The 14,624-nt window shown below is 46.6% G+C and overlaps 1 protein-coding gene across 1 annotated transcript in view; it reads left to right on the top strand.

Annotated features, from left to right (window-relative positions):
- Positions 1-495: 495 nt before the first annotated feature.
- fhod3b (formin homology 2 domain containing 3b) overlaps positions 496-14,624 on the top strand; it is a 104,899-nt gene continuing 90,770 nt past the window's right edge. Inside the window, exons 1-2 of the mRNA XM_076281079.1 lie at positions 496-971; positions 8,256-8,362. Of these exons, the coding sequence (XP_076137194.1) occupies positions 807-971; positions 8,256-8,362 (272 nt within the window). The 5' untranslated portion in view covers positions 496-806. The remainder of the gene's footprint in view (positions 972-8,255; positions 8,363-14,624) is intronic.

Genomic DNA, 14,624 nt, shown 5'->3' with positions numbered 1-14,624 from the left:
CCACCTCCGATCTTTGATTACAGGTTACAAAGCCCACGTGATATCCTGAACATTGATATTGTAATATGGATTCCAATTTAATCCTTTAGTGGAAGCTGGCTCACTAAATACGGCAATAGGCTTTCCCCCATGAGGTTAAAAAATCATCTGAAAACCTTGTTGTTGCATTTATTTTTTATTACAATTTATACAGCCATTGTATTTTTGCACTACAAATAACATACAAATGAATGCAGGAAACTCAACACGCACTTTTACTGAACTCATGAACATGAAAACACGATGCATGCCATAGCAAATCTCATTCTTAAGTGTTCTCTTCTTGGTCGATGGATGCCGCTGTTGCGCGAGGTTTTGTGTGTGGATGCGCTGTGACTGCTGAATAGAGCTGGAATAGGGAGTCCCCAAATCTCCTGAGTTTCACTGCAGACGTTGTCCCGTCCCGTCCTGTCCGCAGTCTGCCTCAGCACCTTGCCTGCCCACAATGCCCTTGGATACTGGCGTGCCTCCTTCAGAGAATCTGCTGTAGAGACTCAATTCTTAATCGCGCACGAATTGCGGGGGTTTTACCCTTAACATTGGGAGGAACAAGGGGCTAGAGTCGTTGCCCCTCTGAACAGTTTTTAATGATTTTATCTATGCGATTTTATGTGACGGAGTACGTTGGCGGATAACTGACAGAGCAGCAACTGCAACTGCTTCACTGGTTACCTGCTCTAACCGCGGTAGCGCGACAGAGCAAAATATTACAGCGGTATTTACTGATTGTGCGGACTTTTCTCCAAACATTTTTGCATGGATGTATAATGGCTACGTTTGTATGCAGGGTACAGTTCCTAGATGATACTGATCCATTTAACAGCACAAATTTTCCCGAGCCGACCAGACCTCCTCATTACACATTCAGGGAAGATATTCCTTTTATTAATCAAATTGCTGGAATCCATCGGCTTCTCAAAGCCCCACAAAAGGTACGTCTTTGGAAAGATCAACTTTGTGTGACAACTTTTTGTCGAATTGCTTAGGTTATGATTATGATTGCGGGTTATTGTAACAGCAATGTCGAAATTAATGTCCTATTCACCTCATGTAATTTGACAGTCAAATATTTAGAAATGTTTGACATGTATGTGTTTGTGGGTGTGCGCTCGCCCGTGTGTTTGTGAGGGTCTGCACTTGTGGGTATCTGCAAAATCATGCTGGTAGCTGATAAACTAGACAAGCATCTTTCCCTGCTGTTGACTCGAGATGTTTGTGTAGCATGTATTCCCAAGTGCTTCTCTCTCATGGATGTTTCTCAGGTGAAGTAGTGTGTTCCAGGCAGGCCTACCCATTTCATATTTATAGAAATACGTCTATAACCCTGTCAGTTATATCATGAAGGGACACTTGGCCATTTCCAAAACACAAACACACAATCATGGCGTGAGACAGTTTTAGGAAGGATGCTATTGTGGTCATATGGAATGTTGGGCAGCTGAGGAGCATAGCAGGAAGCTCCATACTCAAGAATCTGCAGCTGTCACTGGGGCAGCCAATCCACTGGGTCTGTCGTCTACATATCTCTTCATCTGGAGCTGGCCAGACCCCTGAGCATGAACGTCCCACCTCAGCTCTGCACTCCCCACTGATTATGTTTGTGCAGAACATTAGTGTTTATCAAATTTGAATCCCACGAGACATTAAATAATTACCACTGTAGTGTCCCTTGCCTAAATGAATGTCAGGTAACTCTGCACATCTCTGTTACTTTACACATGCAGTGACTATAGAAGTCTTTCCCAGGGTAGAGTCCTCTGTAGTGATTTATGTGTGACTGTTGGCTGAAGGGTGTGATCATGCCAGGCTTTCTTTATGTTGATGTAGTGCCATAGCTAAACAGGAGGATGACATATGTTGTCTAGATTGTAAATCAAAGTCATTTATGGAGAGTGACTTAGCACATTTTCATGATCAGAGATTCACGAATACCAATGATGAAGCAGTGATTTCTCAATCACCACTGGTTTCATGCATTTGTTTTTGATAACATACCAAAACAATAAACATGTGTGGCCAGGATGTGGAAGCATGGAGGATATGGAAATAGATGCATTCATGACTGGGGAGTTTTTTCCTGGCTCTTCAGTACATTCATATTTTTGTTCTTGAGAGCCAGACACCTGGCTTCATTTAGCCTTTCTCTGAGTTGGTACGGAGGAGGAGCTCTCCTCTTGCAGTCCCTCCATTTGTTGCCTGGGTTCATACCTATCACTCCATGCCATGCTACTCTCTGCAGCCCCACTTGAGAAAACTGGCTAGACTGACTATGTGGCATAAAGGACATTTGAATGCTGTGATGTTTAAAGGCTGAGTGTACTGTCACTTTGACATGATATAAATAACTGAACACACTAGGTTCTATGATAAGTTGTTTGTGTTATGACTATGGAGTGTCATTGAAGTGTGAGTTGCAAACTATAGTGAAATGTTTTGGACATACTTCCCTTGCACTGATTATTGTTTGAATTGGACTGAAAACGTTTTGCACCCTGATAAGCACTTTGCATTTTTATCTTCTTGATGGGTTAAAAATCAACTCTTGGGATCAGCAATATTGATATGCGAGTCCATTCTTGATTGAAGCACTGATTAGGCTATTGGAACTAAGGCATCCGCAGGATACCCTGCTTGCCCCATACCTGGACATACTTCCCTGTCATGTGATACATTTGCCAGTCATGTTTGCCAACAGTGTGAGGAGGCTAGAAATGATGCTGTCCTATAAAGTGTGCGTTCTAGTATTCCATTATAGTTATCTCAGCAACTTATTTACCTGAGACTCTGGTCTCTGGTCTCTCTCTCTCTCTCTTTCTCTCTCTCTCTTTCTCTCTGTCTCTCTCTTTCTGGCAGCCAGGGAATAGCAATAGGGATTCCTTTTTTCCTTTCAACAAAGGAGGATGGAACACATGACAGCCCTGTAAATACAAACAGAGGCGGCCTCTAGTCTGCTCACAATTTGTATTCAGAACCAACTGCAATTAAGCTGTAAGCAATACAAGCACAAAGCATATGCAGAATGCCAGTGAAGAGCAGTATGGTACTGGAGCAGGGCTGCTAGGAGCCAGCATCAGTCCTCAAGAACAGCAGGTGGGAACGGGACACTGCTGAGAAGCAACTGGATGGTTGCCTTGGTCTTTTTTCTTCTTGGCCGGAGAGGAGAGTTTTTTCATTTGCTGTGGAAAATTATTATGGAGTTGTATTTTTATCTGTTTACTTTCCTTGTGTGTGGAAAGGGATCATAAGATACCCCTCACACACCAACATAAATTACTAACATCACAAATGCATGCATACACACAGAAAATGCACGCACACCGCATGCACACACACACACACACACACACACACGCACACACACACACACACACACACACACACACACACACACACACACACACAAACAGATACACACACACACACACACACACACACACACACACACACACACACACACACACACACACATTCATTAACACTTTTGGGAATCGCTAGACGAGACTACACTCCCTCTGTTTGGGAGAAAATAAACTGCAACCAATATGTTGGGTGTATAAATAATTGTTGTACTCCAAGATGAGTCTGCATAATTGGATGGTATGACTGCAGTGTTTTTTAAACACCAGGCGAGATATAATTTTTCTGTTTGTGTTGAAGTGCTCGTTGAGCCCCGGTCGGTCCTGCAGGCTCACTCAGTCGTGCAGGCAGCTCATTCATATTTTAGTGTCCCTCTCCCCAACTGCCACCGACTACAGCCCTTATACAATAACTCCCAGTGGCTTGTTGTAAACTGAGAGGAATCTATGGTCAGGAGACTCATGGTCATTTCTTGGTCCTCTTCACACTCCATTCCATTACTTGTGTGTAACCCTAGAGCTCTCTGAAGGTCACTTTTTAACATTTTGAAAAGTTTTGTTTTTCTTCCCTTTTGCATTATTTTGCAGAATTACAGAGGCCTATAATGAGAAGTTATGCTAAATACTGTAAAGTATAGGCTAGCACTCCACAGTTGTGGCTACTCTTTGGATCGTGTGCTCACATTGTTCTGCAGGGCTGAGGTTTGTCTGTTCTGTGTGAAAGTGGCTCTGTGCATGCTCATCCACAGGCCTGCTCCCTTAAGACCGTGGCCTCCTGGGCTAGTTTTCAGGCTGCTATAGCCTAACACCAGCTAATAAATGACAATGCAATCTAAAAGGCAATCTGTATGACAATCACAAGCCTGAACAACGATCTTTGTTGACATTTCTGTCGTGTGTGTAAGCCTCGGCTCAAAGGATGAGGATTTTAGTGCTGACTCACAGCTGCATCAAGGGCATTGGACTGCCCCTGTTCCCCTTGAGCTGTCTGCTCTGTTTCTGCTGGCTGCCATTTCTCTTCTGTTTTCGATGTCAGACACGCATCGTCGCGAATGCATCATCACAGCCCCAGGCATGCATCGTAGGTTCTCACATATTTGTGTTTGCTCTGCTCACGGAGGACGGAGACGTTGGTCGGTCCAAGAGTCTTCATGGGAAGAGAGCAGGGGCCTCAGGACGAGGCTGAGGAGGAGGTGGTGCGCTGCGCTGAGCTTCCCAAAGGCTGCTTTATTTTAAGGGCCGGTCCTGCTGAGAGGCTCCGATGGCCGGTAGACCGCACTGTGGCTGGAGGGTGTGGCCAGGCCTCCTGCGTTTGCTGCCTGGCAGACTGAGTCGGACCTGAGACCACAGGGTCACGGGGTCAAATCTTGGGTGTGAAGGGGGCGATTCAGCGCCTATGGCTGTTAATCCAGGAGCTCTGCGTTTGGATTAACGGCTGCCTCTGACCTGAAAACCCCACGCTGGGGCTGTAATCTAGCTCCCTTCTGCAACCACGACTAACCAAAAGTGGTGCGCCTTTGTGCGTCTTGGCCTGGACTGGCAGGGTTCTTGTGTTTTGACCTCATACAGGAAACTGCACCTCTTGGATTCGCGGTAATTGCCGGTTGCTTTTACTCTCTCCCCTGTTTTGTTTCTGTGCAGGCAGCAGCCTCTGCCTGCATAGCTGGTCATCTTCTCAGCAAGGCGTAGATATTTACATGCGCGTCCAACAGAAATAGGCAAACAGACGTTTTTCACATTATGTGCAGCAGTGGTCTTTAAGGTATGCATTTCAGTATGGCTCACTCAAGACCCGTGGGACGCATGGATCTATATGCACATGCTCGTGTTTTCAGATGTAATCACGGGCCTAAGAAAAGAGGCCGACGTCATACCTTAAAACTGGCAAATCTCCTTTCCATCATTGCGAGAGCTTAAGAAAAATACTTCCACATCCAAAGACATTTCACTCGGACTCAACTGGAGGAGCAAATGAAAAGAGGGGGGAAGGGTGTCTGTTTCCCATCCAGCGCTGGCCAATTACAGTGGAGTTGGTGTGGACCCTCCATGTCAGTTAGCTGTAATGTAAAGCACCTGGCCAACACCTTGCTGCTGGACCCTGCCCTGCTCTTTGTGGTCGCTGCTGCGTGACGGATCGTAAAAGTGGGCTTTGAAATGAGGGGGCTATGCCCCAGCGACAGACTCCTGGCACAGGATGGAGGTGGGGGTGTTGGTGGGAGGGGTGGTGGGATTGGGTGGGGGTTGGGGGGGGGCAGTAGCCTCTGTCCCTGATGCTTATCAGCACCCCCACCACAGGCCGGGGTTAATCCCAACTACCTGCTAGCGCTCCCCACATCCACGGTATCTGGGTCAGCTCAGCCCTTGGAACACAGCTGGAGGCACTAAGGCCAGGGGGAAAACAAAGCAGATATTTTGGATTTTTAAGTTTTCATGACTTTGCCAAGTCCATGAGAAGACTGCTGGTTAGTGACATTGCAGGATTACCAAAGGGGCGGGATATGAAAAGTACATTTATTTACGAACGTGAGCCATAAGTCTACAGCTAATAAACGGTCCCTACCTTCCCAGCTGGAAATGTCTCTTTCTCTTTTCCTTTCTGTCTGTGCTCCCGCCCCACACAATAACACCAGCCGCACTGGAATGAGGGAACGTTCCTTTTTGCCCCCCCATGCTTATTTTCAGTTCACACCCATTCCATACCTCTCTGAGGCCTGCCTTAATATAGAGGGCCTAACTCTGGCACGCTTGTCTGGATTTCCTGTCGGCCCAGGCCCTGTCCTGTAATCTGGCGCAGCACTTTCCCTGTCTGAAACGAAACGCTCGCCACCTGGTTCTCAATCTGGAAAGAGCGCGTAGCTCAGTGGAACGGGTCTGTCTCAGGTGTGCTTGTGTACATCAGGTCTGGTCTGCGCTCGGCGCTCCAGAGCCCTGCATGCTGGTCAGCGGACTAGGAGTGGGAGGGGTTTCATGGGATGAGCCCTGGATGTTGTTCTCACCAACCATATGTTTTGTCTCGGCCCTTAAAACATGACACAGTCCTGGGATGACAGTGAGCACTCAAAGACAAACGGAGTGGCTCGGGGATCAAAGAGCCTCCTCCCCTTAATGTATTTTCCAGCTAGCCAGGGTTCTCTGCTGCTCTCAAGTTTTAATTAAGTTACAATCATTTGTGGGAGGATACAGGACCACATCAAAGCACCAATATGAAAAAAACAGCCAGCTCTAGTGGTGGATGGATGTCATGTGTGTGTTTTTATGTATGTCTGTTAATCTCAGACATATTCCTGTCGTACATCTCTGAACAAAAGAGATGCATGTTGGGTCATTTTGGTATGTTCAAGAAGATTTACAGCTTCATCACAAACGTTTTTACAGTTTCAAATGTTTTTTGTAACATTTGTAATGTATGTTTATCTTTCAGAGTCCATAGTTGATTTTTGTTGTGCATTTATTTAATGATAGACAACATTTTGAAAACATACCAAGCAGCTTGAGAAAGACCTATTTGACAAGGTATGCTATTCAGTATGCTATTCATCAGGCTATGATTACAAAGACGAGAAAAACTTCTTAGCATTTTCTCATACGGTACATCAACAAGAGCAGCATTGCCTTGTTGTGTCTATGCACACCAACAACATGCCCCAGTTATTTCCCCAATCCCCCCAACAAACCGGCTTAGCTCCCCACCCCCGCCCGCACCAACCCACACACAGACACACACAGACACACACACACACACACACACACACACACACACACACACACACAACCTCAAACTTTCCACACCTCAGTATGCCCCAACCTCAGTGCCACCCAGGGTCCTTATCACCAGCTGCGTCTCCTCGACAGCCTGGCCCCCACCTGGCCCCCCTATCTGTGGCCTTTCCCAGGCATGTGTCTCCCCCTCCCTCAGAGACACCATAGCACTCCATCGGTCTCCTCTCAAACAGAGTCTTAAGATTCCCTCACATTGTAGTTAACATGCCTGGGAAGGCTAACATTACGCTGGGATCAAACAGACTGGGACCGCACCAGGTGTTTTGATAGCGATACCAGAAATAAGCCCATTAGAGGGCAAAGTGGGAGTAGATGCCTGTGGCAGACTCATCCTGAAGCCTCTCATATACTCCACGCACTGAAGTGAAGTGGAGCAGCTAAACTTAACACAGCAGTCATACCTGAGCTTGGGGGGAGGGCAGTGGGTGGCAGGGGGCTGGTGTAATGGGCGTGTTGACATGTGTGAGTAGGTATGTGTGTGTGTGTGTGTTTGAGTGTGTGTGCATGTTTCTGTGTAATTAGCGTGTTTAAGGTTCTGCGGCTGGCCAGGCGGTCCTGCTGATTGACAGATCACAGGGCTGAGGAGCGGCAGCCAGCTCCCCGGGGTGTTTAAATCCCATCACTCGACCCTAATTGAGTGTCAACAAACAAGAATGCCCCCAACAGAGCCTGGCCATGCAGGCACTCCCAGGGGGAACCCACCAGCACGCCCCACTCAAACAACCCCCCCCATGGTGGCCCTCAAGGCCTGTTGAGAGAACAACCTGGTTATTTACTCCAAATGATTTACTCTCTCAGTATCAGGTGGACCGTTCACTCCCAAACTAATTGAAACACAGAGTTTGTAATGTCTGCAATATTTTTTACTAAAACAATACCAGCCACCATGAATGGCTATGCTGTGATGATGGCCTTTGGGTAATAAACACAGCTAGAGATGGAACTCGTCAGAATGACTTTGTTTGTCACCAGGTGCCCTGAGGGACTAACCATGAACTCTCTCTCTCTCTCTCTCTCTCTCTCCCTCTCTCTCCCTCTCCCCCCCTCTCTCTCTTTCCCTCTCTCTCTCCCTATCTGCAGCTTGATGACTGCGCTCTGCAGCTCTCCCACAATGGAAGCTACCTGGACCTGGAGTCCACTCTGGCGGAGCAGAAGGACGAGCTGGAGGGCTTCCAGGAAGATGGAGGGTAAGCGGAGGGTGGACTTTTTGTGCCATGGGATTTGGCTGATTCCAGTATCGCCCCTGGCTTTAAAAGGGCATACCTCTTTCTATAAGAGAAAAAAAAAATGTTCAACTTGTTCTCTAGATAGTACCCATAAGGGGATTTCGAGATCGAACAGCTTGTAGGTGCTTTTTGTGTGATGTTAATAATTTATGTTCATAATTTGAGTACAAGGTGGTAAGCTGTTAAAGGTTTGTGATAGGCCGTCTCGCCCATGGGGTTGGTGTGATGTTGCTGTAGTCTCTGCTAGTCTTTGCATCCCTGTCCTGGAAACCCTCATCACTCCTCTGTGTGCAGTCGGAGAAGGATCCTCGTTTTGCATCGAGGGTCAGCACAATGCGGTCATTGTTTTTAGAGCAAAGAGAGATAGAGGGAAAAATGTTTTCAGATCTCCTACCTCAGGCTTCGTATGCTCATTTCCTGCTTGCTATATTCCACTGGCTAATTTGATTCTATTACTTGTGATCAGGATAGGAATGATACTGATTGTGGTTTAGGTTGAGTGACTAGAATAATGGCTTTTCCTGGCCTGGTGTGGGCCCTCCAGCCTTCAGCTGTGGTGAGGCGCATCCCCTCAGATGAGAGAGAGAGAGAGATAGAGAGGAAGAGAGAGAGAGAGAGGGAGAGAGAGAGGCAGGGAGAGATAGAGAGGAAGAGAGGGAGAGAGAGAGAGAGGGAAAAAATACTGCTACTTTGAGTAAAACCGTGGCCAAAATTCCACTAGGATAAAATTCTGACCAGGCCTGGACAATGCACAGATGTCAGAACAGAAAGAGACTTTAGAGACAGATAGAGACAGAGAGACTTGTCAACAAACTACTAGTGGTGTTTTATTTGCTACTATTCTATATTCACTTTACATTAACTTTTATTTAATGTTTTTCTTTAGAGAAAACAGCACAGGGAAAGTAAGCACATTATCAGTCCTTGTCCTCCTTGGGATTGGGTGATCCTCCACCCTTTCTCAATCACTCTTGCCATGCAGTCTTCCGCTGTCCACTTCAAATCCTTGGCCTGGCTGCCAGAATCAGTGCCCTGGAATCACCTGGTCAAGCCCTGATCATAGGTCATTCCAACACTGGTAATCCAGAGAAGGGTGTCACACTCTAATCTTAATCAGAGCTTTAAATTGCAGCTAAAGCTACAGTTAGCTGCTTTGTGGGCAGGAGGAAATGGAAGTTCCGCCTGTTTGCAGCAGAGAAAGCGATCAATGTTGTTCAAGCCAACCAAGACTCTCCAAGCCCAATGGAACAAAGTGCACTGCAACACAACTGAAACAATGTAATACAATGCCACACAACAGTATCACAATCCACAATCTGTGCTATTTGCATCTAGATGAAGTGCAGTGCAGTTCAGTTGTTCTATTCTGGTCGTCCACTTCTGGCCTTCTCAGAGATGCCTATAGAGTAGGGCTCGGCTGTCGGCCCTCAGAGTTGACACAACCTCCCTGTGTCACTCTCAGCCGCTGATCTCAGAGCAGTTCCCAGCATGCCAGCTCCCCTCAGGCCTGACCACTGAATATCAGCAGATTTATTTGTGTGAATTGGAAGACAGACACTGTCCCCTCCCTCTGTTTCTATTGGAATGGTGTGCTCTCGGACTGACAAAAAAATAAGGTGCGGAGAGGAGACTGTCTGTGTGGGTATGTGAGGGTAAGATAGAGAGAGAGAGAAAGTGCGTGTGTGTGTGTGTGTGTGTGTGTGTGTGTGTGTGTGTGTGTGTGTGTGTGTGTGTGGAGTCTGGGTGAGGTTAGTGGAGTAGTGAAGCGAGCTGGGTGCCAGGAGCCAGTCGAGTCGGCTGGCACACGCAGGCAGGGATGTGTGTTATTAAAGCCATACAGGGCGTCTGGGGGGTGGGGGGTTTGGTGGTGGGGCATGGCCCCCGCAGGCCCTGCTAATGGTGGGTAATTCTGCCCAGCAGGGACAGGAGCTGTGGATGGACCTGAGTTCACAACCCCCATCGTTTACTGCTGTTTGTTTTTTTATGATTACTGCAGCAGTAAAAAGGGCTGATGAAGTTTGTTAGCCGTTTCAGCTTTTCCTGTTTGTGTTGCGCCGGGGTTCTCCTGACTCCAGAGTGCTGTGCGGCACGTGTAATAACTTTTAATGAATTAAGTAGATGATGAGCGATGTTTCCATCTCTTATGGAAAAATGCTTGAGCAGCTTTTCTGTTTTTGGTTTACGCAAATTATAATCACCAAACTTGCTTTTGGACCGGAGTCATGGATGTTCTGCTGAGCTTCCAACTTTGTGGAGAAAGAACTAAATTTAGCTCTTTCCTTATGTTAGGACGTTCTACCATTCTACCATTCTAAGGGGTTTTTGTAAAGATGACATAACACTCCTGTTGTTTCTACTAGCGACTCAGACTTTTCTCTGTAGTACACATCAGTTTACCAACTAGCTAGCTCCAGAGATTAAATTGACAGCTGCTCATGAAAAAAGTGCTCATGCTGGTGTACAGCATACAATGATGACAAAGCATTTAGTCATTTATCGTGTTTTTGTGGCTACAATGGAAATTTGAGCCGTGTTATTCCACCTTTTCACACTGATGGCTCTGGTCAAAGTTCCCTGGTCTTAAATCAGCCTTTTCTGACACATGGAGACAAGGTGCACACTGATGGCCGGGAAATGGCCTCCATCGAGCCTCCGTCTGGCCATAATGGATATAAATTGCGCCGCAGTTTCCAGAGGCGTTTGGGCCGTGTGCGGTGCCTCTGCCATCTGATTAAAGAATGGCGAGGTGGATATATCCATGTCAGTGCGGATTAGAGGCTGTAATCACTTCCACACTACATCACGGCACAAGCTGTGTGCGATTGGGACTCCCAGGGCTACCTTCGTCCCAGTCCGTTATTATCCCCAGACCTGGCATATGGTCAACACATTCCAGGGCATAACTCCATCGATATCTGTTCCCTTTCTTCTCTTCCTTGAGAGGAATGATAGAGGCAATGAAAACTCACTCGGCGCCCTCCAGCTCCCTCTCCATCCCCCCTCCCCCTCCCCCTCCCTCTTTCCTGGCTGGAGTTGTTTCTGTGCTGTCGGAGGGATCAGTTATCCTCCAGTGCTGGACGTTCAGATTCTTTAAAAGGGGAAAGCTGCGAATATTTTGGGGGATTACATGGTGAGAGTGCTCTCTCTCTCTCTGTACGTGTGTGTGTGTGTGTGTGTGTGTGTGTGTGTGTGTGACCACGTGTCCATGTCTTACCAACACGGAATGTCTCAATAGGTGACTGTTACAAAACACACTCCTTAATTGAAAGAAGTCTTCCCTTTCTATCCTATCTCCCTATTCAAACAACTCCACCATCCATGATGGATGGCTGTGAAGAGCCAGTCACAATTCAGAATGACGGCCAGAGTGAAAACCACTGTAGGCAGAAGAGAATTAGCATTTACGTTTCAGAATTACAGTGCACCAAACTAGCTATGAAACTGAAAAATGACGATAAAGGTTTGTGACCATTGGATCCCCATCCAAATTCCTTTGACGAAATGTTCAGCATATGAGCATCTGCCCTGCACAGATCGTCCTGCTGAAAGAGTGTCCTCTCTAGTGCGCTCCACTGTACCAAGGGACCCACAATCCATCTCTTCTCCAGACCCACAGCTCCGTCCCGGCAACCCTCCGGCTCACCTCACACCTGTCACCACTCTCTCCCTCAGGAGAACTTTATGTAATCTCTTACATCATGCACGCATCTTTCTCTCTCCCTCTCCCTCGCTCTCTCTCTCTCTGTCTCTCTCTCTCTGTTTCTCTCAGTCTCTGTTTTCCGAGTGGCTTTGTGTCATGTCCCCATTGTGCTTCACAACAGAGTTTCACACAGAGATGCAAATGGCTGAATGTCTCTCAGTCTGTTCTGCAAAGTCAAGTCAGCTGTGAGAGGCCTCCTGCTCGTCTGCCGATAATTGAAGTGCAGGGAAATTATGGGGGTTTGCACGCAGACCAAGTATGTAGGCCACTGAGGTCAATCATGCTCCCTCTCTTTCTCTCTCTCTCTCTTTCTCTCTCTCTCTTTCTCTGTCTCTCCCTCATTCCTTCTCTGTTTTTTTCTGCTTTTCTGACGCTGACTGCAATTCAGTTTCTCTCTTTCTCTCTCTCTCTCTCTCTCTCTCTCTCTCTCTCTCTCTCTTTGTCTCACTTTCTCTCTCGTTTTCATTTTTGTTCCTACTGCTCGCTGTCCATTTCCAGTTTGCCTTCTGTCTAGGAGCTCTCTTGGAGTATCAGATGAACATCAGGCTCTAATGGAATGCTGCTGGAATCATTGCAGCTCTCTCTCTTTCTGTCTGTCTGTGTCTGTCTGTCTACCTCTCTCTCTCTCTCTGCCTCTCTCTCAATCTCTCTCTCTCTCTCTCTCTTTCTGTTTGCTAGTCTGTATCTCTCTCTCTCTCTCTCTTCTACAACTACTTTCTGTCCTTCTTCAGACTCCATGCTTGCACTGTGCACAAGAGAGGGATTTTATTATGCTGTCTTGCCAAAGTTATATTTTTGTACATGGTCACACATTTTGTTTTGTGCTCTAAATAGCATCAGTTTGCAAGCCAGCTAACTGACAGTATCAGTGCAAACAGTTTTTGGCTTGTGAAAAGCAAGCTTGTTGACTGTTAGCTAGTTAGTTTGTTCATTTTAGACAAAAACGCTGTAATGCTTCTTTAAATACCTCAGTTAAAACTCACCCTCCACTGTGAATGATAAAACCTAGGGAAGTTCTCTGCTCCAAGATAAGTTTAAATGAATCTTAGTATTTCTTCCCCTCACACACAGACACACACACACACACACACACACACACACACACACACTCACACAATGGATTTTCTGACTGACTGGTTCTCTAAGCAGTTTTCCCCTGTTCATTTGGAATCCCTCTCTGGAACAGGAGTAGGATTGACTCATATCGGAAAATCAGCTCATCACCACCATCTCACAGAGCTGTGAGAGTCTGCACACACACACACACACACACACACACACACACACACACACACACACACACATACGCACACACACACACACACACACACACACACACACACACACACACACACACACACACACACACACACATTGGAAAACAGTTGTTTTTTGCTTGCCAATATGTGCGTACACTTGTGTTGGTTCCTGGATGGGACTCCTACTGTCTGACTGAGACAAAGTCAGTTCCCCTTTAAAGGCGAGTGACCAGAAGGAGCTGGTAGAGAAATGAAGGTGGAAAATACTAGATGACAGGAAAACTCTCTCACAGGAGGAATACTTTGTAGTGGGCTCAGAGTACCTGCTCTCCTCCAAACTATTAAAGCCATTTAGAATAGAATACTATTAAGACATCATTGAATCAAGAACACTCTCTTAAAAATCAATACCATGTAATTTATCTTAAAACTTTAAAAGCAATTTAAAATGGCAATAATAATGATGGCAGGGAGAGATGATGCTTACTGATAGCTGTTTAATTTGATAATGAGTATGTTGGCCAGTGAAGGCCAAAGTCATGGTTAGTTGGAGGGATAATGTTGCTTTGCATTGGGGAGGGAGACAAAGTTCCTTATGAAAAAGATCCAGTTACGGCCTCTCTTCAGAGGCACTGGGGTTGGGTTGCAGTCCACTGTCATGTCTGCTCAATGGAGGCCACACGGGGAGATGCACCCTGATTGGGCTGCCAGGTCTACAGCTGCTAGAACATAATGAAATGCAATGTAGCTTGAGATAGCTGTGTGTGTGTGTGTGTGTGTGTGTGTGTGTGTGTGTGTGTGTGTGTGTGTGTGTGTGTGTGTGTGTAAAGAATGCCCCTCAATAGAATCACTCATCTTTTTGAGTAACTCTGCCCAGTGCTTGTTAGGTCTCAGATAAAAGAGTGAGTGAAAGAGAGAGGTGCATTGTGGGTTGTGTTAGCGGCCTGGGAGGACCCCAGAGCTCAGCTCCTGGTGTGTGTTCCACTGTGGGTTTGGGTGTTTGGATGCGGGTCAGATACACTGCTGCTTGATTGTGTGTGCTACTGGCACTTCAGCAGGCTCTGCCAAACTGCCATTGAGAGCATCAGACTGCCATTGTGCTCCCATCACAAAGGGGCATTTGTTTACCACACACAATTTGCTGAAACAGATCTGCACCGCGCCACTTTACCTGCAGTGCCACGCACTCTGTCAGTGATCTACTGATTGTCTGTGTGTGTGTGTGTGTGTGTGTGTGTGTGTGTGTGTGTGTGTGTGTGTGTGT

Source organism: Alosa pseudoharengus, unplaced genomic scaffold (genome assembly GCF_046254945.1).
Source record: "Alosa pseudoharengus isolate Yale_2024_CS ecotype anadromous, Long Island Sound unplaced genomic scaffold, YU_APseudo_1.1 YU_APseudo_1.1_scf_12, whole genome shotgun sequence".
In the NCBI taxonomy this organism is placed as follows: Eukaryota; Metazoa; Chordata; class Actinopteri; order Clupeiformes; family Clupeidae; genus Alosa; species Alosa pseudoharengus.
This window is presented reverse-complemented; position numbering and strand designations above follow the sequence as displayed.